The sequence below is a fragment of the Heterodontus francisci genome, chromosome 7, assembly GCF_036365525.1.
Source record: "Heterodontus francisci isolate sHetFra1 chromosome 7, sHetFra1.hap1, whole genome shotgun sequence".
Taxonomy (NCBI): domain Eukaryota; kingdom Metazoa; phylum Chordata; class Chondrichthyes; order Heterodontiformes; family Heterodontidae; genus Heterodontus; species Heterodontus francisci.
This window is the reverse complement of record NC_090377.1, coordinates 16471402-16497602: the sequence shown is the minus strand read 5'-3', so window position 1 is coordinate 16497602 and position 26201 is coordinate 16471402. Positions and strand designations below refer to the sequence as shown.

Here is a 26201-nt window from a genome sequence, read left to right as displayed (position 1 = left end):
AAAGTAAAAGGCTGATTGTGGCAGCTCTCAGTTTAAAAAAAAATGTCTTACAGTTAAAAAAATGAGGTAGTCTCACTCTTAAAGCAGCAGGCTGGAGGAAACTAATCTGTCTAAACAAGAAAAAAGAAGTGTGCCTTTGAAAAAGAAAACCTGCAAAAAAGTTCTGTATTTATAAAAAAGCAGGACCTTTAAGACAATTTGTTCAGATATCCAGTTATCGATTGAAAGGCATCGGACATAGCATCTGAATTTTAAATGTTTCGACAGCGAATGGAACTGTGTTTCCTGGATCTAGAAGTGAGTGAACCAGATGAAACAAGCTATCAAGATTAAGATTGCCGTGGGCAACGAGGGCCTCCAATGGATCAATAAATCAGGATTGTCAGCTAAGGATCAGAAGGACCTGAGCAAACTATGGACATTCCAGGACATATAATCCCAATCATGGCGAATGCCTCAGATTGCGTAATAGCATTGACATGTTGATCCAACTAACTGTGTGGAATGCTTGCCCATTGTTCGTACATGTGCACTTTTCATCCATGTCCTCCTCGCAATCTGACTCCGCCTCCACCACCTTCTGAGCCAGAGAATTCCAAAGTCGCACAACCCTCTGAAAGAAAAGATTTCTCCTAGTATCTGTCCTAAAAGGGTGACCCCTAATTTTAAAACAGTGTCCCCTAGTTCTGGACTCACCCAGAAGAGGAAACATCCTCTCCACATTCACCTTGTCAAGACCGTTCAGGATCTTATATACTTCAATCAAGTCTCCTCTCACTCTTCTAAACTCCAGTGAAAACAAGCCCAGTCTGTTCAACCTTTCCTCATAAGACAACCAGGTATCAATCCAGTAAACCTCCTCTGAACCGCATCCAATGCATTCACATCCTTACCTAAATAAGGAGACCAAAACTGCACACAGTATTCGAGATGTAGTATCACTGAAGCATAACATCCTTACTTTTATTTTCAATTCCTCTCATAATAAAGGATAGCATTCCATTAGCATTCTTTATTACTCGCTGTACCTGCATACTAACCTTTTGTGACGCATGCACTAGAACACCTAGATCCCTCTGCACCTCGGAATTCTGCAGTCATTCCCCGTTTAAGAAATACTCTGCTTTTTTATTCTTCCTACCAAAGACAACAACTTCACATTTTCCCACATTATACTCCATCTGCCAGATTTTTGCCCACGCACTCAACCTATCTGTGTCAGTCTGCAACCTCATGTCCCCTTCACAACATACTTTTCTCCCCATCTTTGTATCATCTGCAAATTTAGCTACTATGCCATAGCTCCCCTCATCTAAGTCACTGATATAAATTGTAGAAAGTTGAGGCCCCATCATAGGCCCCTGCGGGACTCCACTCGTCATATCCTGCCAATCAGAAAAGGACCCATTTATGCATACTCTCTGTTTTCTGCCAGCCAGCCAATCTTCTATCCATGCTAATGTTACCCCCTACACCATGAACTCCTACTGTGCGCAATAACCTTTTATGTGACACCTTGTCAAGTGCCTTCTGAAAATACAACTACAGAACATCAACGGGTTCCCCTGTATCCACCGCGCATGATACTCCTTCAAAGAACTCCAATAAATTGGTTAAACGTGATTTCCCTTTCACAAAACCATGCTGACTATTCCCGATTACCTTGAGTTTTTCTAAGTGCCCAGCTATAGCCTCCTTAATGACAGATTCTACCACCTTCCCTATGACAGACGGCAAGCTAACTGGTCTATCGTTACCCGTTTTCTGCCTAACCCCCTTCTTGAATAGAGGGGTTATATTTGCTACTTTCCAGCCTGATGGAACCTTTCCAGAATCTAGCGAATTTTGAAAAATGAACACCATCGCATCTACTACCTTATTAGCCACCTCTTTTAAGACCCTAGGATGAAGCCCATCAGGACCTGGGGTCTTGTCAGCTTGCAGCTCCATTAGTTTGATCAGTACCGCTTCCCTGGTGATTGTAATTTCACCAGGTTCCCCTCTTCCTTCCACCTCCTGATTTACCGCCAATAGTTTAGTTTAGTTTAGTTTAGAGATACAGCACTGAAACAGGCCCTTCGGCCCACTGAGTCTGTGCCGACCATCAACCACCCATTTATACTAATCCTACACTAATTCCATATTCCTACCACATCCCCACCTGTCCCTATATTTCCCTACCACCTACCTAAATTAGGGGCAATTGCTAATGGCCAATTTACCTATCAACCTGCAAGTCTTTGGCTTATGGGAAGAAACTGGAACACCCGGAGGAAACCCACGCAGACACAGGGAGAACTTGCAAACTCCGCACGGGCAGTACCCAGAATTGAACCCGGGTCGCTGGAGCTGTGAGGCTGCGGTGCTAACCACTGCGCCACTGTGCCGCCCTGCGCCACTGCGTACTGGAATAGGAACAGAAGAAGAACAAAGAACAGTACAGCACAGGAACAGGCCATTCGGCTCTCCAAGCCTGCGCCGATCTTGATGCCTGCCTAAACTAAAACCTTCTGCATTTCTGGGGTCCGTATCCCTCTATTCCCATCCTATTCATGTATTTGTCGATGCCTCTTAAACGTCGCTATTGTACCTGCTTCCACTACCTCCCCTGGCAGCAAGTTCCAGGCACTCACCACCCTCTGTGTAAAGGTCTTGCCTCGCACATCCCCTCTAAACTTTGCCCCTCGCACCTTAAACCTACATCCCCTAGTAGCTGACTCTTCCACCCTGGGAAAAAGCTTCTGACTATCCACTCTGTCCACGCCACTCATAACTTTGTAAACCACTATCATGTCGCCCCTCCACCTCCATCGTTCCAGTGAAAACAATCCGAGTTTATCCAACCTCTCCTCATAGCTAATGCCCTCCAGACCAGGCAACATCCTGGTAAACCTCTTCTGTACCCTCTCCAAAGCCTCCACGTCCTTCTGGTAGTGTGGCGACCAGAATTGTATGCAATATTCCAAGTGTGGCCTAACTAAGGTTCTGTACAGCTGCAGCATGACTTGCCAATTTTTATACTCTATGCCCCGACCGATGAAGGCAAGCATGCCGTCTGCCTTCTTGACTACCTTATCCACCTGCATTGCCAGTTTCAGTGATCTGTGGACCTGTATGCCCAGATCTCTCTGCCTGTCAATACTCCTAAGGGTTCTGCCACTTACTGTATACTTCCCACCTGTATTAGACCTTCCAAAATGCATTACCTCACATTTGTCCGGATTAAACTCCATCTGTCATTTCTCCACCCAAGTCTCCAACCGATCTATATCCTGCTGTATCCTCTGACAATCGTCATCACTATCCACAACTCCACCAACCTTAGTGTCGTCCGCAAACATACTAATGAGACCAGCTATATTTTCCTCCAAATCATTTATATATACTACAAACAGCAATGGTCCCAGCACAGATCCCTGCAGAACACCACTAGTCACATCCCTCTGTTCAGAAAAGCACCCTTCCACTTCTACCCTCTGACTCTATGACCGAGCCAGTTCTGTATCCATCTTGCCAGCTCACCTCTGATCCCGTGTGACTTCACCTTTTGTACCAGTCTGCCATGAGGGACCTTGTCAAAGGCTTTACTGAAGTCCATGTAGACAACATCCACTGCCCTTCCTTCATCAATCATCTTCGTCACTTCCTCAAAAAACTCGATCAAGTTAGTGAGACACAACCTCCCCTTCACAAAACCATGCTGCCTCTCACTAATAAGTTCATTTGTTTCCAAATGGGAGTAAGTCCTGTCCTGAAGAATCCTCTCCAATAATTTCCCTACCACTGACGTAAGGCTCACCGGCCTGTAATTTCCTGGATTATCCTTGCTACCCTTCTTAAACAAAGGAACAACATGGCTATTCTCCAGTCCTCTGGGACCTCACCTGTAGCCAATGAGGATACAAAGATTTCTGTCAAGGCCCCAGCAATTTCCTCCCTTGCCTCCCTCAGTATTCTGGGGTAGATCCCATCAAGCCCTGGGAACTTATCTACCTTAATGTTTTTCAAGACACCCAACACCTCCTCCTTTTTGATAATGACATGACCCAGACTATCTACACTCCCTTCCCTAGACTCATCATCCACCAAGTCCTTCTCTTGGGTGAATACTGATGCAAAGTACTCATTTAGTACCTGGCCCATTTCCTCTGACTCCACGCATAGATTCCCTCCTCTGTCCTTGAGTGGGCCAACCCTTTCCCTGGCTACCCTCTTGCTCTTTATATACGTAGAAAAAGCCTTGGGATTCTCCTTAATCCTGTTTGCCAATGACTTTTCATGACTACTTTTCGCCCTCCTGACTCCTTGCTTAAGTTCCTTCCTACTGTCTTTATATTCCTCAAGGGCTTCGTCTGTTTCCAGCCTTCTAGCCCTTATGAATGCTTCCTTTTTCTTTTTGACTAGGCTCACAATATTCCGCGTTATCCAAGGTTCCCGAAACTTGCCAAACTTATCTTTCATCCTCACAGGAACATGCCGGTCCTGGATTCTAATCAACTGACGTTTGAAAGACTCCCACATGTCAGATGTTGATTTACCCTCAAACAGCCGCCCCCAATCTAAATTCTTCAGTTCCTGCGTAATATTGTTATAATTAGCCTTCCCCCAATTTAGCACCTTCACCTGAGGACTACTCTTATCCTTATCTACAAGTACCTTAAAACTTATGGAATTATGGTCACTGTTCCCGAACTGCTTCCCTACTGAAACTTAGACCACCTGGCCGGGCTCATTCCCCAATACCAGGTCCAGTACGGCCCTTCCCTAGTTGGACTATCTACATATTGTTTCAAGAAGCCCTCCTGGATGCTCCTTACAAATTCCGTCCCATCCAAGCCCCTCGCGCTAAGTGAGTCCCAGTCAATATAGGGGAAGTTAAAATCACCCACCATAACAACCCTGTTGCTTTTACATCTTTCCAAAATCTGTCTATATATCTGCTCATCTATCTCCCACTGGCTGTTGGGAGGCCTGTAGTAAAACCCCAACATCGTGACTGCACCCTCCTATTCCTGAGCTCCACCCATATTGCCTCGCTGCATGATCCCTCCGAGGTGTCCTCCCGCAGTACAGCTGTGATATTCTCCTTAACCAGTAATGCAACTCCCCCACCCCTTTTACATCCCCCTCTATCCCGCCTGAAGCATAGAATGTTTTTTGTATCCTCTATAGTGAAAAAAGAAGCAAAATATTTGTTCATTCCATCCACCATTTCCTTATTATCTACTATTAACTCCCCATTCTCACTCTCTGGAGGTCCAGCACTCACTTTATTTACTCTTTTCCTTTTTAAATATCTGTAGGGACTCTTACTATCTGTTTTTACATTTCTAGGTAGCTTCCTCTCACACTCTAATTTCTTGCTTTTGATTAACCTTTTCGACATTCTCTGCCGTTTTTGATATTCTGACCAATCGTCTTTGCACAATTATATGCTATTTCCTCAAGTTTGATGCTTGCCTTATCTTCTTTAGTTAACCACGGATGATGGATCCTCCCCTTAGAATTTTTCTTTATAGTAGGATTATACTTATTCTGAGTATTCTGAAATATCCCCTTAAAAGTCTGCCACTGCTTCTCTATTGATCTATATCCTAGCCTAGTAACCCAGTTCACTTCAGCTAGCTCAGCTTTCATGCCCACATAGTTGCCCTTATTTAAGTTTAAAATACTAGTCTTAGACCCACTCCTCTCTTTTTCAAACTGGATGTAAAATTCAATCACATTGTAGTTGCTGCTACCTAGACGTGCCGTCTGAGGTCATGAATTAATCCTGTCACGTTACACAATGCCAAGTCTAATATAACCTGTTTGTTGCAAGGTGCCAGGAGAAAGCTCAAGAATGTGACTTTGCAGATATTGAATTGTCAGAATGGGTTATAGAGCTAGTAATTGCGTCTACCCCAATAGAGGCCTTTCAAAAAGACCCGTTAGAAAAGAAGAAAGGGCACACCATAGATGCACTACTCAATGATAGATGGAAATATGAAGCCATCATGGTTGGATGCCAACAGTAACATGTAATATTACACTTTGTAGCACCCCTATTGCTACTCCAGTTGAAGCAAACTCACTCAGCCCAGACCAGAGATTTAACCTGGGAACTCTCCTAGTCCTTAGGGCTAATATACCATCTTGGGAGCACCAGCACCACATGGTGCATCACAGGAGCTTTACCAAACAAAATTTGATGCCAAATCACCTAAGAAGCTAGTAAGGCAGGTGATTAAAACCTTGGTCAAAGAGGTAGGATTTAAGGAGCTTCTTAAAATGAGGAGAGAGATTTAGGGAGTGAATTCCAGAGCTTAGGGCCGAGGCAACTGAAGGCACGGCCGCCAATGGTGCAGCAAAGAAAATTAGGGATGCGTAAGAGGCCAAAATTGGAGGAGTGCAGAAATCTCCATGTGTTGGAGGGCTGGAAGAGGTCACAGAGATAGGGAAGAGGAGAGGTCATGGGGGGGATCCGAGGGGCACTGACAGACCAGGAACCAATGTCGGCCAGCGAACATGGGACTTTGTGCGAGTTCAGAGACGGACAGCAGAGTTTGACTGAGCTGGTGTGCAGAGTGTTCAAAAGGGAAAGTGGGCAGGGGGATCATTGGAATAATCAATCTGTTGAAATGGACAATAAGCATGTCCTTGCCACCATCATACTGATCCCGAGAATAAACGGTTACACAGAGAACAGTAAATAATTAATTGAACCATGGTGCACAGAATAAGAAATCACATTGGTCCTGTATCTACCTCAGTACTTTATAAGTGGAAAAAGAACTACAAAGTTCTAATGGCTCAGTTAATTTATAACAGGACCGAAATCCTTCGCATCAAAGTCTAACCTCTGCTGCCATTAGTTTTATTAGTCCCTCAGGCTGTGGGAATCTCAGTCTGGTAACTGTCAATGGCACGGTTTTAAATTAAGCGAATGGAAACTCAATGCCAAGACTTAACTTTCTGCCTTTATCGTGCGGGGTGAGGGGTTTGTAATTCTTGGGTTACCATGGCAACAGTTAAAAGCAGGCTGCCAACTCTCAGTCAGCACCTTTGGGCTATCACAAAGAAACAATGTCTTCTTAATGTCTCGGCCCATCAGCTGCCAGTCCCCAGCACATTAACAGCATTAAATTCCCTTCTTCCTTTGTACTATCAACCACATGAATCATTGAGACACGCAGCTCACTTGGCTTGGAAAATAATATTTATCTCACATTAGGTTTAATTGTGTGGACTTTCATGTTGTGTCGTATATTGGAGTGCTGTGTTCAGTTCCGGGCACTGCACTTCAGGAAGGGTATATCGACCTTGGTGGGGATATGGTGCAGATTCACCAGAATGATCCCGGGGCTAAATGGGTTACACAGAGTAGGCTTGTAATCCCTCGCGTATAGAAGATTAAGGGTGATCTAACTGAGGTTTTAAGACAAAGAAAATTAGGGATGCGTAAGAGGCCAAAATTGGAGGAGCGCAGAAATCTCCATGTGTTGGAGGGCTGGAAGAGGTCACAGAGATAGGGAAGTGGAGAGGTCATGGGGGGGATCTGAGGGGATAGAGAGAAACTATTTCCTCTCATGTGTGAGTCCAGAACAAGGGGACATGACGTTAAATTAGAGCTTGGCCAATGAAAGTCAGGGAGAACTTCTTGACACAAAGATAGTGGAAATCTGGAATTCTCTCCCTCAAAAAGCTGTTGAGACCGGGTGGGGGGTTGCGAGGAGGGTCGATTGAAAATTTCAGAACTGAGATTGTAGGTTTTTGTTCGGCAAGGGTATCAAGTGTTAGATGGAGTTTAGAGATAGATCTGCCATGATCCAATTGAGTAGTGGAACAGGCTCGAAGGGCTGAATGGCCTATACTTGCTCCTACGTTCCTAGATAGATAAGGAAACAAAGCATGAAAGGTGCTATATAAATGCATGTTTTTCTTCTTTTCAATGATTAAGTGGGATGCACTAAATCTTTTTTACCCCTCCCCAAGGCCCCTTGCTAAATCTCTTGAAGTTGGATGGCATCTGACACTGGTCAGCCCTTGGTTATCTGTCTGAAGAAGCATCTAATCTTTGGATACAGAATTTGCCCAATAAGGTTCAAAGGTTTAAAGGGCAGGGTTACATGTTGACTTTGTGTACAGACAGGCTCAGTTTCTGGAACAGTCTACATTGTAAATCCTATTCCAAACACCATCACAGGGCCCCCCGATGGCTCAGTTGATAATTACACTACCCACGCATAATGCAAAGGTCCCAGAACCTGTTCCCAGTCTTGCTTCGTTGGCAGAATCTTGGGAATGCAGAAGTGGGAAGTGGGGCAGTGGCAGGGCAAGAGAGCAGGGAGAAATATGGCTGCATATAGTGACACCATAAATCCTTATAAGTGTAAATGACTGGAATTGATTTTATGCACACAGTTATCCCCCAGTTGCTGCATTTTGGCCACAGAAATAATCCTGCTATTATCGGGAGACTCTGCTGTAGAGGCTCTTATCACACACACCGGAAGTGCAACAATACAATAATCACGGACTAACTCTGAAGAGTTATGAAAAACGGGCTTTGACTTTAAAAAATAAACCCTTATTTTAAAAAGTGAACAATAGTCCAAAATGGGCACCAAAGAAAAAGGGGATTGGGCCTTTTGTGTATTCAAACAGTCTGACAAAGACAAAGGACAAATCTTCAAAGCCTAAAGTTGTTAATGAAACCCATTTTACAGCTATCCTAAAAACATTCCAGAACTGAATGTCTGCTTCTGAAACAAAGAAGATGTGAAGTAGCCACGTCCTGGACCATTGTGCAATCACCGTGGGGAAGAGAGGAGAATGTCTCCTACCAGGAGGTGAGAGGTGACATAGTTTTACATTAAAAAAGACAGCCAGAGAGAGACTAACCCAGAAGGTGAAGCTACTTGTAATTGCTTGAGTTCCAGCCAAGCCAGGAAGCATAGTCCCCTGCAGAAAAAAATCCAACATCTACAGTATATAGCAATGAGATCTAGAAGTAACCCACCATCTTCAACAGCACCTTCAATCAAGAGAGAAATCTACAACCATCTCAGGCCTACATCCATCTAGAACCTAATTTCCAAGAGAATTTAACAGATTTATCACAACCTTTCCCCCTACGAAAAACCACCTTCCACCTTCCCTATCTGCTGCTTCGCGCGCGTGTGTGTGTGTGTGTGTGTGTGTGTGTGTGTGTGGACACGCGCGCAAATGCGTGAGTGGATGTGGAAGCGACAATTTCAGGATAAGGCGTATTTATCAATAAACAATTGACTTCCGATGAAAGGTCACAGACCTGAAACATTAATTCTGCTTCTCTCTCCACAGATGCTGCCAGACCTGCTGAGTATTTCCATCACTTCCTCTTTTTATAAACAACTGACTTTGTTTTTAAAACCGACAAGAAAACCTGTTGCTGATTTGAGAAATAAAAAACCAAGGGGCTAAACTCTCATACAAATACACATGCTGCGGTCAGATAAGGAGTTGAACAGTGGGAACCACCCACATCACACCATGTGGCCATAACACTCTGTTCAAATAGACTCTGTTTACAAAGGTTGCGGCTTCAAGTCCCACTCCAGGAGCTGAGAACAAAAATCTACGCTGACACTCCAGTGCAGTACTGAAAAGGTGCTGGACCGCTGGAGGTGTTGTCTTTCAGATGAGATATTAAGACAGGGCCCCTTCTACCCTCTCAAGTCGATGTAAAAGATTCCATGACACTATTTCGAAGAAGAGTAGGGTCCTGGCTGATATTTACCTCTCAATCAACATCACAAAAACAGATTATCTGGTCATTATCACATTGTTGATTATGGAAGCTTGCTGTGTGCAAATTGGCTTTCATGTTTCCTACATTACAACAGCGACTACACTTCGAACAGCACTTCATTGGCTGTAATGCGCTCCGCGACGTCCTGAGGTCATGGAAGGTGCTATATAAATGTAGGTCTTTATTTTAACTCACTGGCTGACACAGTGATAACTAGAGACAGTGAGAAAAGAAAGGAGTGGATTAACAAAGTTTCCAGCTCCACTTCGACATCCTGTGATCCCTGTGGGGAAACTGCACGTGTGCCACTGTTAATTTTGTTCCGTTACAACAACTCCCTTGGAACAATAGTCCATTGCTTAAGGTCATGAGAAATGGCCATTTTGTAAGTGATTGCACATGTAACACTGCTCACACACAACCACATACACAAACACACAACAGACACATAAAACACAACACACACACAACACACGACAGACACACAACACACAACAGACACACAAAACACAACACACAGACACAATATACACAACACACACACAGACACACAATACACACGCACCACACAAGGCACACAACACACACACAAACACGCACACACAGACACGCCACCCCTCACGTTGACAGCTAATATTAGATGTGTAGATGAGCAACTTATTTAATTTGCTAAGTTTCAGTACACACCATTAGGAAGTACTGAGAGAACTCAGCGGGAAATGTCAAATGCTCGTCACGCTGTAAATGGCAATGCCCCACCCTTTAAAAGCCTGGTAACGTCTTCCAAGAGAAGTTACCATGGCAACAGTGCGCTTTTATCAAGACCTGAAAACAACATATTTTGAGTCATCTTCAATAATCTGAAACCAATCTCAATCCATCCTGCTGCTGCAAAGCTATATAAAATTCTCCTGAATGGAACTAATCCGCACGTCCAGTTCTGAAGTATTTACAAACGTCAATTCTAAGGTTCCCGGTTAGATGGAAAGTGTCACTGTTTTACAGCCTGTGAAGGATTTAAAGGATTTAAGCCTTTCTCAGAAAGGTTAGATTTGTGACCTCTGGTTAACTCTCTTTTTATATCTTCTCACCCTCTTTCCCCCCAGCCCCACTCCGGGCACATCACTGTTAATGTGTTAGAACGACAGTCCAGCAGACAGGTACTAAGAGAAAAAGCTCGTGGGCAAAAATGGAAACAAAAAGAACCTACATTCCTATAGCATCTCAGGATGTTCCAAATTGCACTGCTTTTGAAGTGCAGTCACTGTTATAAATGCAGCAGCCAATTTGCAATTAGCGACCTCCCATAGATAGCGATGCAACAATGAGTTGATAACTTATGATGGTTGAGGGATATGTACTGGTCAGGACAGTGGGGATATCTCCCCTGCTCTTCTTCGAAATAGCACCCATGGGATCTTTTACACCACCTAACGGGATCTGGGTTTAACATCACATCCAAAAGGCAGCACCTCCCACAGTACTGTACTGGAGTGTCAGCCTAGATAACATGCTCGAGTTTCAGACATGGGTCTCGAACCCAAAACCTTTGGGTACGAAGGCAAGCCTGCCACTCACTGAGCCACAGCTGATAAGGATACAAGAATGGCCCATAGCAAAGTGAGCCTCCAGCTCAGAACTTCCGTCATTAGTCAGCAAATCGTCCCTTCCAAGGTGCTGATTTATAATTGTGCCTCATGTGCATTTATAACTCTCACCCAAGTTGTCATTCTTTATTTATGGTTATAGTCAGCGTGGGGTATAACAGCCAAACTCAAAAGCAGTCCTCCTCAAAACAGCACTGGGAAACGGGAAGCCTGTATCTTAGTTCTCCCTGCCTTGAGGTACACGGAGGTCAGTGATAAAATCTGCTGAGCCTGACATCAGCCAGTTCAACAAAAGGCCAGGGTTCAAAACAAGGAACATCTTGACTCGAGGGGCAGTGCAGGATTTCACTCTCAATTCCTCACATAACAGGACTTTACTTGAGATGTAACTGGGATGGTGGGGAGAAGAGGTGTTTCTGATGAGGGGCAGGAGGGAGCTGGGGATCATGCTGTTTTATTGCACTGCGCCTGTATGGGACAAGATTGATAGACCAGCTGGTCTTTTCCTGTCCATCATTTTCGCATGCTCTTTGAGGTGCAGGCCCTAATTCAGTGGGTCAGTTAGTAGCACTCTTGTCTTGAAGTCAGAATTCATAGGTTGAAGTCTCACTCCAAAGACCCGAGTACAGAATCTAGGCTGATGCTGCAGTGAAAGTCTTGCATTTATTTAGTGCCTTTCATGACCACTGGATGTCCCACAATGCTTTTCAGCCAATTGAGTACTTTTGAAGTGTATTCACTGTTGTAATGTAGGAAACACAGAAGCCAATTTTCACACAGCAAGATCCCAAAAATAACAACCAGAAAATCTGTTTTTGTGATGCTGATTGGGAGATAAATATCAGCCAGGACACTGGGGAGAACTCGCCTGCTCTTCTTCAAGATAATGCCACGGGATCCCTTACGTTTACTCAAGGGGACCTGTTTAATATCTCATCCAAAAGACAGCATCTACGACAGTGCGGACTCCTTCAGTACGCCACTGGAATAACAGCCTTGATGCGTGTATTCAAGTCCTGGAGTGGGACACAAACCCACAATTTTGTGTTACAGAGGCAAGAGTGCTACCAACTGAGCCATGGCTGACACCAGTGCACAACCTGCAGTGCAGTACTGAAGGTGCGCTGCACTGTCCGCGGTGCTGTTTTTCAGATGAGACATTAAGCCAAGGCGCTAACTGCCCTCTCAGTGGACGTAAAAGATCCCTTGACACTCTTTGAAGAAGAGCAGGTGAGTTCTCCCTGGTGTCCTGGCCAATATCTTTTACAATTACAACTACACTTCAAAGGGAATTCATAAACTGTAATGCAATGTAGTAACCCTGGGGTTGTGAACGGTGCTATACAAGTTCTTCTTTCTTTATGGTGTGGATGGAAAGTGGGAAAGCATACAGCTCAGGCCAGTTATTCTAACATCCAAAATACAGTTGGAATCAGCTCAGTCGGAGAATGAGGCTGGATGAGGTTAAATAGAGAAAAGTCACTTCGCGAAAAGAAATTGAAACCCAATTGATTCTACAGTCCTTGAGAGGCTCTGCAGCTCCAAGAGATCCCACGCAAACACATTTTTGTGGGATTGTGAGCATCTTAGAATTCCTGGAGTCTTGATTGTTAGATACTGGAAATTCTTCCACATGATATTGTTGACCCAGAACAAGCAGCCAAATTATATTAGAGGATCTGCTGACACTTCACCAAAGAATTGAACAAACATAGGAACAGGAGCAGGCCATTTCGCCTCTCAAGCCTGTTCTGCCATTCAACGGCAGTTCTGTGACCTAATACCATATACCCACCCTTGCCCCATATCCCTTAATGCCTTTGGTCAAAAGAAATCTATCAACCACAGATTTATAATTAACAATTGTTCTAGAATCAGCTAAACTGAAAGGACTGGCAGCCATGAACGCCGCTATATAAATGCATGATTGCTCTTTCTTTCTTAGCAAGCGTTGATTTTACGGCTGGTATCAGAGATTGAATGCAGCCCAGACGAACCAGGTCGGTTTGCTGGCTGTGCTGTTAGTTTGATTCAACTGGTCGTACTCTTGACTGAGAAAGTTGTGCGTTTGAGCTTTACTAGGAGCACAGAAAGGGCAGGACACCATTCAGCCCCTAGAGCTTGTTCTGCTATTAAATTAGATCATGGTTGATCTTTCAAATGAGACGTTGAACCCATCTGCCCTCTCAGGTGGACAGAAACGATCCTATGGCAGTATTGCAAGGAAAAGCAAGGCAATTATTTCCCGGTGTCCTGGCCAATACTTATCCCTCAATCAACATCCTTATCGCCTTGCCGTTTGTGGGAGCTTGCTGTGCACAAATTGTCCGCCTCTTTTCCCAAATTTACAACATTGACAATACTGAAAAAAAATACTCAATTGGCTATAAAGCACTTTGGGATGTCCGGTGGTCGTGAAATGTGCAATATAAATGCAAGTCTTTGTTTCTTTCTTTCTGATCTGTATCACAACTCCATCTACCCACCTTGGCTCCATATCCCTTGATACCCTTGCCTAACAAAAGTCTTTCAATCTCAGCTTTTCAACTGACCAAGCCACAACAGGTTTTTGAGGTTCCACATTTACTCTAGTACTCTAGCACATAACCTGGACTGACACTTCAGCGCGGCATGGAGTGTTGGATGTTAAATATCCCATTGGCACTATTCAGAAGGTGAATATGGCGCCCTTCAGTTTCTCTCCCTCAAAGAACATAGCCAAAAAATAATTTAAACAGCCATCTCACTTGTTGTTTGTGGGATCTTACTGTGTGAAAACTTCATCCACATTTGCCTGCTTACAGTTACTACATTTCGGAATTAACGAATTGGATGTGAAGCATTTTAGGGTATCCTGTGTGCAAGGTGAGGTCCTACACCTTGTTTTATTGTCCTACCATACATACTCACCCGTGAGGCAACCCAAGTATAGGACTTCAGTATTCAAAGAATAATTCGATTGAGTATTAGGTACAATACCAAACCAGTACATGCCCTTAAATGGCAAAGGCTCCACTTGTGTAGTGAAGCAAGACATGGTCAACAACTGAGGTATCGAACTAAAAGAAAAGGCTTGAACAAATACAAGGGAAAGCGTAAATCCAGAAGACTGGAAAAGCTACAAAAACAACGACGAATGTCATTAAAGTTGCAAAACGGGAATATGAGAGCAAAAAACTTGCAAGGGATATGAACACTAACAGCAAAAGTTTTTATAAATATATTAAGATTGGTACAGGAGAATGTGGGCCCTTTAAAGAGATGCAGGCAAGACTATAATATTTAAGAAAATGGCAGACTTGTTAAATTCGTCATTTGTATTTGTTTACACAATGGAAGAAGGGGATTAAAAAAATCAGCAGTTTGGGGGAGTCCAAAAATTTAATACAAGTGAAAATGATGATGGAGAAAATAATGGGACTTAAGATAGATAAAACGCCAGGACCTTATGATTTTCACATCAGAATATTACAAGAATTAGGTGAGGAAATTGCAGATGCATTTGTCATAATTTTCTAAAGCTCTCTAGATAATGGAATTGTGCCCTTGGATTGGAAAATTGCAAATGTCACTGTTATTTAAGAAGGGAGGGAAAGAGAAAACTATTAACTAGAGACTTAGAATTTTAACATCAGTTTTGAGGGGGTTCGTGGAATCTATCATCAGAGCTAATTATGAGCTAATTAGTGAGAGTCAGAATGGATTTGGGATAGTCTGTGGATGCTGTCTATATGGACTTCCAGAAAGAATTTGATAAGGTTCCACCCAAGAGATTACTAACAAAAATAAAGCGCATAGAATTGGAGGTACCGAAGGAGTGCTGCACTGCCAGAGGGGCCATCTTTTGGATGAGAGGTTAAACTGAAGCCCCATCTGCCTTCTCAACTGGATGTAAAAGATCCCAAGGGCCCATTTCGAAGAAGAACAGGGGAGTTCTCTCCAGTGTCCTGGCCAATATTTATCCTTCAACCAACACTACTGAAACAGAGAAATGATCATTATCATATTGTGGGAGCTCATTGTACACAAACCGGCTGCTGCATTTCCTACATTGGTTACAAGTCAAAAGTACTTAATTGGCTGTAAAGTGCTTTGGGATGTTTGGAGGTTGTAGATGATGCTACATAAATGTAAGATTTTTTTTCTTTTTCAAAGTGGAGCTTTATGAGAATAAACTAAAACTGAGAGAGGAAAGTGTAAAAGTGTTCCATTTTAAGCAATGGCTACCACTCATCTCAATGAGCAGAGAACTCTCCGAAAAGCTGTATCCATAATTTCTTTCAATTCTGGTAACTTACCATTAAAATACACGATTGGATGCTCCTTCTTCCCACACTGAAGCTCATTGTCTAGAAGGAGCTCTGCACTCTGGGAGGCTGTGAGGTTGCACCTGATGATAAGTAGAACACATGGGACAGACAGACAGCAGGCCACCAACCGTGATACCCCCATGGTGTCTGTCGAACGTCTTGGCTACCAGGGTGGTGGGATTTGGGAGACGTGCCTGAAAGGAAACAAAATGGTTTACTTGCAAGGTGAGTTTGCTAGTTAGAAAGGTCTATTAACACGACAGCTATTCAAACGCTTTACCCAGACACTGGTGAGAATGTGGAACTCGCTACCATACTGACTAGTTTAAGTGAATAGTATACATGCATCTAAGGAGAGGCCAGTTAAGTATATCAGGGAGAAGGGAATAGAGGGTTATGTTGTTGGAGGTGGATGTGGAAGGATGAGAGGAGGCTCAAATGGAGCATAAATGCCAGCATGGACTTGTTGGGACGAATGGCCTGTTTCTGTGCTGTATATTCTATGTAATCTTTGTCAACTTAAGAATCTGAACAAGTACCACTTTAACCACTCTGTCCTTGTCCTCCTACACTATTCCAATGAAGCTCAACAGAAGTTAGAGGAACAGCACCTGATCTAGGCACTTTACAGGCTTGCAGCCTCGACAATCAGTTCAACAATTTCAGATCATAGTCACCGCTTCTATTTTTTCAGACAGTATGTGCTGGTAATGGTTCTGTTGTTGCCATTTACACCTCCTCTGGACCCCAATTTTGTTTCTCTTGTCCCATTGCCCCAACCTTTCCCCTTCGCTTGTCTTGCACCGTCATCCCTTTTGTCATTTAATCTCTCCTCACACGATCACAGACCAGTTTTTTGTTTATTGTTCCTCATCTCCCACCAAGTCCCGCCCACCACATACACACTTTTTCCATTACCCTGCACTTACTTATTAACTGCTAATTCTCTCATTTCTTCCAGGTCTGATGAAAGGTCATTGACCTGAAAAGTAACCCTGTTCCTTTCTCCGCCGATGCTGTGTGACCTGTGGGGAGTTTTCCCACATTTTCTGCTTCAATAAATTCCGAGCTTGTCGTGGAAATTGCCCCAGCCAAACAGAGAAGCATGTTTTCGCTTCGGCTGGAGGGGCAGCGGTTTCAGAAAGACTGGTCCCATTCTCCTTCTTCCATGGATATAGGACCTCATTTGCAGTGATCCTTGACTCTAACAGCTTATCCTTTCTCCCCCTCTCGCCCTGTGGAGATGCTTATGTTGGGGTTTAGTTGAAAAAAGCAAAGCCAACTGCAGTACCTTGCCCAAGTGTCTAGTTTTCCCTGTGAGTAGCCAAGCTGGGGTTGGCAACACAATGTGCAATGCCATAGAGCACAAATGAGCATGCACTGCTGTAGCGCACATGTTACTGTTCCTCAAGGAAGGCACCCATGCCCCAACACAATGAGTCAATGTGCCCATAAAACCATTCCTGAATTCTGGGGACGGAGAGATGCACTTGGTGAAATGGGAAGAGGAGCTTTACCTAAGACAAAGCCAGGGCAGATCAGACAGACAAGATTCAGACAGCTCGTTATAGAAAAGTCTTTGCTTTAAAAAAAAAATCAGTGTAAAACCACACTGCCTGAAACAGTAGCAAATCTGCACTGCAAACATAGGCGGCTTTATCTCAGCAGTTACACAGCCTGATGTCAGACAATCCACACACATTACACATGGTGAATTAATCCTACATGTTTGGCCAATGCATTGTGTATTAATAGGTCCCCAGTGTGCATTCCAGCAGAGTCAAAGGGTGCTTCTGTAAAGTTAGTCAAAAGAGTTTTTAGCAATTCAGTGACACTGCTACAGGTTTGGGTTAGAACTTGAACCAAACTTAAAATCGGTGCTGTTTTTCAATTTTTTTAAAAAGAAAACCGCACACACTTAGAAAGAAGAGTCCTTTCCTTTATCGAAAGGGTTTAAAAAGTCCTTTGTTTTCTCAACAACTTGCATTTATATAGCGCCAAGTCATAAAAGGTCCCAAGGTGCTTCACCTTGAGAAGCATAATAATCAATAAGTGACATCAAGCCAAAGAAGAAAATATTAAGTCAGATGACCAAAAGCATGGTCAAAGACGTAGCTTCTAAATCGGGTCTTAAAGGAAAAGAGGGAGGTGGAGAGACGGAGCGTTCTAGGGAATTAACTTTTGAGCTTAGGGCCTAGATGCTTGAGGCATGGCTGCCAATACTGCGATGTTGGAAGTGGAGGATGGACAAGAGGCCAGAGTTGGAGCAACACAGAGTTCTCAAAGAATTATAGAGCGTTACAGAGATTGAGGGCTGGATTTTCCTTCTGGGGTCAAGAACCCGACGTTAGGAGAACTTCCGGGTCCTGACCCCGCGTCATGTCAGAAGTAGGCCCTCAATATGATTTTTCATGCCCAGGCCAATTAATGCCAGAGCCCACATTCGCAGTCCAATAAAGACAAATAGGTGGCCCTCCAGCACTGACACATCGGCAGCCCCACTATCCGAGGTGGGAGCCGCCGATGTATGAGGGGGTGGGGGAAGAGGGCACCTCCATCTTTTGGCGCACTCTAAACACTTTTTTAAAAATATAAGAATGGAAAGAGAACCCCTCCTTAGAGCTGCCTGTGGTTGCAACTGTGGCCATTGCAGTATGGTAGCTGCAGCTGGAACGGGGGAGGGGGTTTAAAAAGACCACTGGAGAGCTCGTCCCTTGGTCTGCCACCAGGAAGCTGCCTCGTCTTACTGGCCATATCTCAGCCACTGCAGGGGGCCCTGCGTGCTGACAGGAAAATTCCAGTCAGCACAGGAAGTGCCACCCCTTTATTACCTTTACAGGCTACCCACCGCTTGTGGGTGGCTAGCCATTCCGCCACCGACTTGGCCTCTTCCAAAATAGCTCGGGGGTCAGAACCGTGCCGGCAAACCAGCACGCCGGCCGGCAGTGCTTATTTCGGGCTCAGTTGCCTCCAGTCCCGCCCCCGTCAGGCTTCAAAAATCTGGCCCAGGGAGTAGCAAGCCAAATGCAGGGATTTGAACCCAAGGATAGAAAGTGTAAAATCAAAGGCATTGGTGAACCAATGTAGGTCAGCAAGCACACCGGTGATGAGCGAGCGGGTGTGAGATAGGATATCGGCAGGAGAGTTTTGGACGAGCTCAAGTTTGGTGGAAGATGTGAGGCGGGCCAGGAGAATCTTGGAATTGTGAAGTCTGAAGGTTAGCAGAAATAAAGGGGACTGCAATCTGCTTATTCCTCCACTTACTACCATGGCTGAGTATGTTGCAGATGATCATTCCACCAGGAGATTTCCCCCAATCTCAACTAGTTGCCAAGACATACACAAAGTTGAGGGCCTTTGGTTTCCTCCTTTGTGGAAACACCTGCCTTCAGGTAACCAAATATTTGGTAAAATAGTGCAATATTACAAGTACTCAGCTGGTAAACGCACTGACCAGCACTGAAATGCTGTTCTATCCAGAAAGGCCCAAATTCAATGCTTGATCTGTGTTCAGCTGCAAGGCAATGGGGAGGGAGGGAACCGTGGTGAGGGGGATAGTGGTAGGGTTACTATAATTGGTTAAGGGTGGTGAATTAGCCAAGATTTCCAATCCTGATTACTAGTCAGTGATTCCCACTAAATTCGCATATGTGGGAAGTAGGTGATCAAATTGGGCGTTGATTAGTAGTAATTTGATACAACTGAGTGACTTGCTAGGCCACTTCACAGAGCAATTAACGTACACTCAGCCCATCGATGTGGGACTGGAGTCACGTATAGGCCGGACTGGGTAAGAATGGCAGATTCCCTTCCCTAAGGGACGCGAGTGAACCAGTTGGGTTTTTACGACCATTTGACAGCTTCACAGTCACTTTTGCTGATATTTGAATTTTAACTCCACGTAATTTTTTTTTTTTAAAAACTGACATCAAATTCTCAAACTGGGATTTGAAGTCACTTCTTCAGGATCATTAAATCTGCAATATAACCGCTCCACAACTATTCCCTTGACTCTGTGAGATACTTATTTATTTATTTGAAAATGTTCTTGATTTTGTTTTGTCAACTGGGATTTCTGGAACTTTAACATTCCTAATCCTTGCAAATCCCAGGATTTGAAGAACCTGTGCGGGGGAGTGGGGGAGGTGGTGTCCGGATTAAAGTGATCATTGCGGAGGCCTTGGTTTCTGTTTTTTATCAGATTGCTCTCAATTAATTGAGTCTCATGTCTGATAGTAAATGAGAATCAGACCCTCTACAGACTCCAGATATAAACACAATCTGTAATATTGCACAAGGCAAGTTTTGGTTAGCAAGGGGGGAGTTTTTCCACACTCCTATCCTGAAAGTAATCACTCTCACTTGAGATATCTGGCACTTACAATCCTTTAACACCTCACCCAACCAATCATTCTCTGTCTTGAGCCTGGTTAGTTAGTTCTGGTGGTTGAGTTAGAGCTACAGAGCTCCATATCATCAGAAGCATCAGCCAGAATTTTACTCCCTGCAAACGAGCGGGCTGGTGGCAGGGGTTGGGGGGGTGGTGGATAAAATTGAGTGGGAGGTGGGGAGGGTCATTCCCGACCCCCTCCCTCCCCCTTTGCAACTTGATGTGGGCGGTGGCAGTGATAAACAGCCTGCCTGCCCCAGGCCAATCAAAGCCCTTAAGTGGCCAATTAACTGGCACTTAAGGGCCTCCGCCAGCCTTCGCAGGTATTTTACCCTTGGCTGGCAGGTGGCTGAGGCCCCTAAAAGCCCACCTGGTGAAACCAGGCGGCCTTCCTGTGGGCTGGTGGTGGGGGGGGGCCCTCCTGATCGGGCATCCTGTGGCCCATGGAGAGCCGCCCCACCAGCCCCAACCGCCCCCAATGCACAACACTCCCCCCCGCCCCCCTAACTGAATCCCTTTGTCTTCCCGGGGTCTGACCGATTGTCCCCGGCGAGGCCCTAAAAACTTACCTTCGCTCCGGGGCTATCCTTCATCTTCCTTCCGATGGCTGGGTGTAGTCCCAGCAGTGGCCACCACTCCCAGTGGTACTGCTGGGACTAAAAGCTGCTGGTCCACTGATTGGCCAGCAGCTCCATTGGGCGGGACTTCTATAGAGACAGGAGGAGGCCATTCAGCCCCTCAAGCCTATTTAATTCAATTAGATCATGGCTGCCATTTAAGGGGATATTTCAGAATACACAGAGCAGATACATTTCAACGAGCAGCTCGAAGGGCTGAGTGGCCTACTCCTGCTCCTAATTCGTATGTTCGTATATTAACTCCATCTACCCCCACCTTGGTTCCTCAACACTTAATACCCTTGCCTGAACAAAAATCTATCGACTAAGTACAAGCAAAATATGGTGGATGCTGGAAACCTGAAATAAAAACAGAAAGTGCTAGAAATACTCAGCAGGTCTGGCAGCATCTGCGGAGAGAGAAAAAGAGTTAATGTTTCAGAACTCATGAACTATCAAATCTATCAATCTCAGTTTTGATATTTTCTACTGATCCCCAGCCTCAACAGCTATTTGGGGGGAGAGAGTTCCAAAATTCCACTTCTCTTTGTGTGAAGATGTGCTTCTTAATTTCACCCTTGAACTGTTTAGTTATAATTTTAAGGTTATGCTTCCTTGTTCCGGACTCCCCTCACCAGAGCAAATAGTTTCTCTGTATCAACTCCTTTCGTCATCTTGAGTCCCTTAATCTTACACCCTCAGGGGAATACAAGCCGAGTCTGTGCAAACTCAGTTCTGAAACTTCCAACTGATGTAACCTCAACAAAGTTTTGAACAAATGGTTACTGGCAGAAGTCATCGGATGGGGATCACAAGTGGGAACCCTGGCTGATTTCCCCTCTCCAGTGAAAAGACACAGATTGAGGCCAACCGTTGTCACCCTGGCAGAGCTGAACTGACCAGGGTTCCCACTGTTCTGCTGGACAAATGGGTACAGTTTACCCTGGGGAACTACCCCCAATGAGGGCAATAAAATTCATAAAGATTCTATCGATCTCTTGCCTCAGATTTTACAAAGAGTATTGTATATTAATATTTCCTGACCAAGGCTCATAAGATCATAAGATCATAAGAGCTAGGAGCAGGAGTCGGCCGTCCAGCCCCTCGAGCCTGCTCCGCCATTCAATAAGATCATGGCTGATCTTTTTGTGGACTCAGATCCACTTACCCGCGCTCCCACCGTATCCCTTAATTCCTTTATTGTTCAAAAAGATATCTACCTTAGCTTTAAAGACGTTTACTGAAGAAGCGTCAACTACTTCACTGGGCAAGGAATTCCATAGATTAACAACCCTCTGGGTGAAGAAGTTCCTTCTTAATTCAGTCCTAAATCTGCTCCCCCTAATCTTGAGGCTATGCCCTCTTGTCCTAGCTTCACCTGCCAGTGGAAACATCCTCTCTACTTGTATCTTATCTATTCCCTTCATGATTTTATATGTTTCTATAAGATCCCCCCTCATTCTTCTGAATTCCAATGAATATAATCCCAATCTACTCAGTCTCTCCTCATAAGCCAACCCCCTCAACTCTGGAATCAACCTAGTGAACCTCCTCTGCACCCTCTCCAGTGCCAGTATATCCTTTCTCAAGTATGGAGACCAAAACTGCACACAGTACTCCAGGTGCGGCCTCACCAGTACCTTATACAGCTGCAACATAACCTCTCTGCTTTTAAACTCAATCCCTTTAGCAATGAAGGACAAAATTCCATTTGCCTTCCTAATTACTTGCTGTACCTGCAGACCAGGTATCAGGTACCAGACCAGGCTCAGGTATCACATGCCTGTGTATCATAGAATCATACAGTACAGAAAGAGGCCATTTGGCCCATCTTGCCTGTGCTGGTTCTTTGAAGAAGCTACACAATTAGTTCCACTCTCCTGTCTTTCCCCATACCCCTGCAAATTTTTCCTTTTCAAGTTATTTATCCAACTCCCTTTTAAAAGTTACTATTGAACCTGTTTCTACCAATCTTCTTTCAGGCAGTGCATTCCAGATCATAACAAGTCCCTGTGTAAAAAAATTCTCCTCATCTCCCCTCTGGTTCTTTTGCCAATTATGTTCAGTTTGTGTCTTCTGCTTACCGACCCTCTCCCAGTGTTTCTCCCGATGTACTGTAGCAAAAACCCCTCATAATTTTGAACACCTTTAGTAAAACTCCCTTAACCTTTGCTGCTCTAAGGAGAACAACCCTAGCTTCTCCAGAGCCTGAATATAACTGAAGTATCTCATCTCTGGCATTATTCTTGTAAATCGCTTCTGGATCCTTTCCAAGTCTTGACATTCTTAAACTGCTGGTTTACAAACACCTTTTTGTACGCTAACTCTTTGCTCCACCCTAGTTCCAACCAGTTGCAAAACTGCAGCACTGGGCAGGATTTTGGGTTTTGGGAAGGGACCCCAACATCAGTGTTAAATGGGGGTCCCTACCCCCAACTGTGTTGGGAGCAGTCACCCGGCAGCGAGTTCCCCTGAACTGACCAATTAGTGGCCAGAGGGCAAGCTTGCTGTCCAATTAAGGATGGCAGCCGGGCTCTCGAATCTGGACGGCGAGGTAGGCAGGGGTCCTCAAAGTCTGCCTGGAACGCAGGACCCCCCCCCCCCCCACTCCACCACCCCTAGTCTGCTGCTAGGAGGCCAGCTGGCCTGCTTCCAACACCACGGTGGGTCTGCAGGCCAACTGGAAAATTCCAGTCAGCCTCTGATAATTGGCCTTATACTTACCTTAATTGGCTACTTGCCTCTGGGAAGATTGTCTGGGGGTGGGATGGTGCCAGCAAACCGGCACACCAGCCGGCAATGCACCACCATTCTCATCCCCATATCGGGGAGAAAATTCAGCTCCTACACATCTGCTCTAAATTCTCGTATTCAAGATGAATACACCATTACAGTGGAGATAGCAAACAGCCAAGGAATGCAAATCACAATGGCGGCTAAACTGCACACACTTGTTTTTCTTTTGCACTAGTACTTTGAAATAGAATACGACGGTCCAGGAGGAGGCCATTTGGCCCATCGTGAATGTGCTGGGTCTTTGAGAGAGCTATCCAATTAGTCTCACTCTTCCCTGTTATTTCTCCCTTTCGCTGCAAGCTTTGTGTTTTAAATAGAAACGCAATTTCCTTTTGAAGGTTACTGCTGATTCTGGTTCCAATCCCCCTTTCAGACAAAGTTTCTCTACAAAATAACAAAGTGCAGCCCAGAGAGCAGTGAAAGCCCTATCAGATTGCAGACACATTTCAAGTGGAAGAAGTGGCCCCATGGTATAAGGCAGAGCATCAAAAAGTGGGCAGTCTGCTGCAAGCCTCTGCAGGATACCAAGAGACACAAAGATTTCATTAATAGATTGAACCCATTAAAATAAAACTGGGACATGACACAGGGTGCATGGAGCAGCCAGGAAGGGGATGTGTATCCAATAATTGCTACCAGACTTAGTGCACCCTGTGGGCACTTATAGGAAAATATCCATCAGGAAAGGAGACAAAAACACAGCCTCTACAGGAAAAACCTCACCAATTAGGGAATAAGCCAATTTCTCAACATTGATGCACATCCAACTGGTTGTAAGTCCAATAAAGACATTAATGGCCGAAGACACATAGAGCAGGGGGTCCTAGAGTTCTCCCTGGGTCTGTGCAAACACAGCTAATTTCAGCCAAGTTAGTAGCTCGGGCAATATTTGCTGACCGGCGAGGTGTGCAGGTGGAGAATGAGTGAGGATGGGATCAGTGGGCTCTGTTGCCATATCCTTTCTAGTCAAACAGCCAACCGAAACTCACTGGACTCCAGGGTACAAAGAACTTGCGTATTGGATTGCAGTGTCCTGGCTAATATTTATCCGTCAACCAACACCACGAAAAACAGATTATCTGGTCATTGCTGTATGTCAGACCTTGCTGTGCGTAAATTGGTTGCCACGTTTCCCAACCTTACAACAGTCACTCCTCTTCAAAAATACTTGTTTTTTGATAATTGGTTGTAAAGCGCTTTGGGACATCGTGAGATTGTGAAAGGCACTATATAAATGCAAGTTTGCTCTTCTGATACTTTTCAATGTGAGAAAAAGCACCACAAAAAGTACGTGCAGTGGGGCAGCCACGAATCATCGGGCTACCCACTGCAACGTGATAGCGTGATTTAATGAAACTTTTGAAAGACAGGAAAAGGTCATTCCCATTCAGAAGCAGGTGGCCCACCAACCTCTCCCAAAGCCTCGATTTTAAAACCTCCTTTCCCACCACCACCACACCCACCCCCAGCTCCCGACTGGTCGCAGAGTGTTGGCACGGGCTTTAGCCTGAGGCCTCTTGCCATTAGTGGTCCGTCCTGCCAGCTGGCCAGGTTGTTCATGTGGTTCATTGCCAGGCAAGAGGCAGCCCTACAATATATTAATTAAGTCCAACTGTTAAGATCGGTAGGCCTCCAAATCCTCGCCAGTTTCCCCTCCACGCTCCTCCACACCGTCCCTGTAAATATCGGGGCCCATGTTTCCTGCACCTCACCATAGTTCCACCAACATGGTGGCAGTTCTGCCCTTGGAAAGAGGTGACACTGGACGTTTTGGCATTCCCCCTCCTCCTCTCCTGAGGATGCAGATTCCCGCTGGGATATAGTCCAACAGTGGTGGATGCTCTCTGGTAAATGACCTTCCATCTGTGAGCCTGATGGTGAGCGACTGGAAGGAGATTCTATCACAAGTATGACAGGGAAATCTGATTCTCGCATCTACATATTCTGTTGTTTTAGGGCAGGGGTTTACTAGACTGGCTCGTTTTCCCCTTCCTTAGCCCTTAGGTGCTAAGGAACCGAGGAACAGGGGGAGGCCATTCGGCCCCTTGAACCTGTTCTGCCATTCAATTAGATCACGGCTATCAGTATCTTAACTCCATCTCCTTGGTCTGGTTCCGTACCCTTAATACCTAACAAAAATTTACCAATCTCAGTTTGGAAACTTTCCATTGCCTAACCTCCCACAGCCCCACCACACCCTACCGGCCTCAGCAGCTTTTTTGGGGAGAGCTCCATATGTCCACTACCTTTGTGTGAAGAAGTGCTTCCTGACATCACCCCCGAGCGGCCTAGCTCCAATTTTAAGGTTATGCCCCTTTTTTCTGGACTCTTCCGACCAGAGGAAATAGTTCTTCTCTAGCAACCCTATCAATTCTTTAAATCATCTGAAAACATCTCAATTAGATGACCCATTAACCTTCCCTCCTCAAGGGAATACAAGCCTTTTCTATGCAATCTGTCCTTCTAATTTAACCCTTTTAGCCCTGGTATCATTCTGGTGAATCTGTGCTGCACCTCCTCCAAGGCCATTATATCCTTTTCGAGGGCCATTCACCACTTTTTAGTCAACTGAGTGAAACCTGCAACCATCAAAAGAGCAACTTGCCAGTTTCATTTCACAGCAGAAGTCAAACGGTCAGTGTGGGAAGTTTGTCCAAAGGTTCAAGCCCCGTAACGCCCCATAAGGGGAGACAGTGGCGTAGTGGTAAT

General features: G+C 44.9%; 1 protein-coding gene across 2 annotated transcripts in view; it reads right to left on the bottom strand.

Moving 5' to 3' along the window:
- The window catches only part of sema5ba (sema domain, seven thrombospondin repeats (type 1 and type 1-like), transmembrane domain (TM) and short cytoplasmic domain, (semaphorin) 5Ba), a 340802-nt gene that overhangs the window by 179832 nt on the left and 134769 nt on the right, over window positions 1–26201 (bottom strand). For both annotated transcript variants that reach the window (XM_068034843.1, XM_068034844.1), the window contains exon 3: window positions 15678–15883. In XM_068034843.1, the coding sequence (XP_067890944.1) occupies window positions 15678–15831 (154 nt within the window). In that variant the 5' untranslated portion in view covers window positions 15832–15883. The remainder of the gene's footprint in view (window positions 1–15677; window positions 15884–26201) is intronic.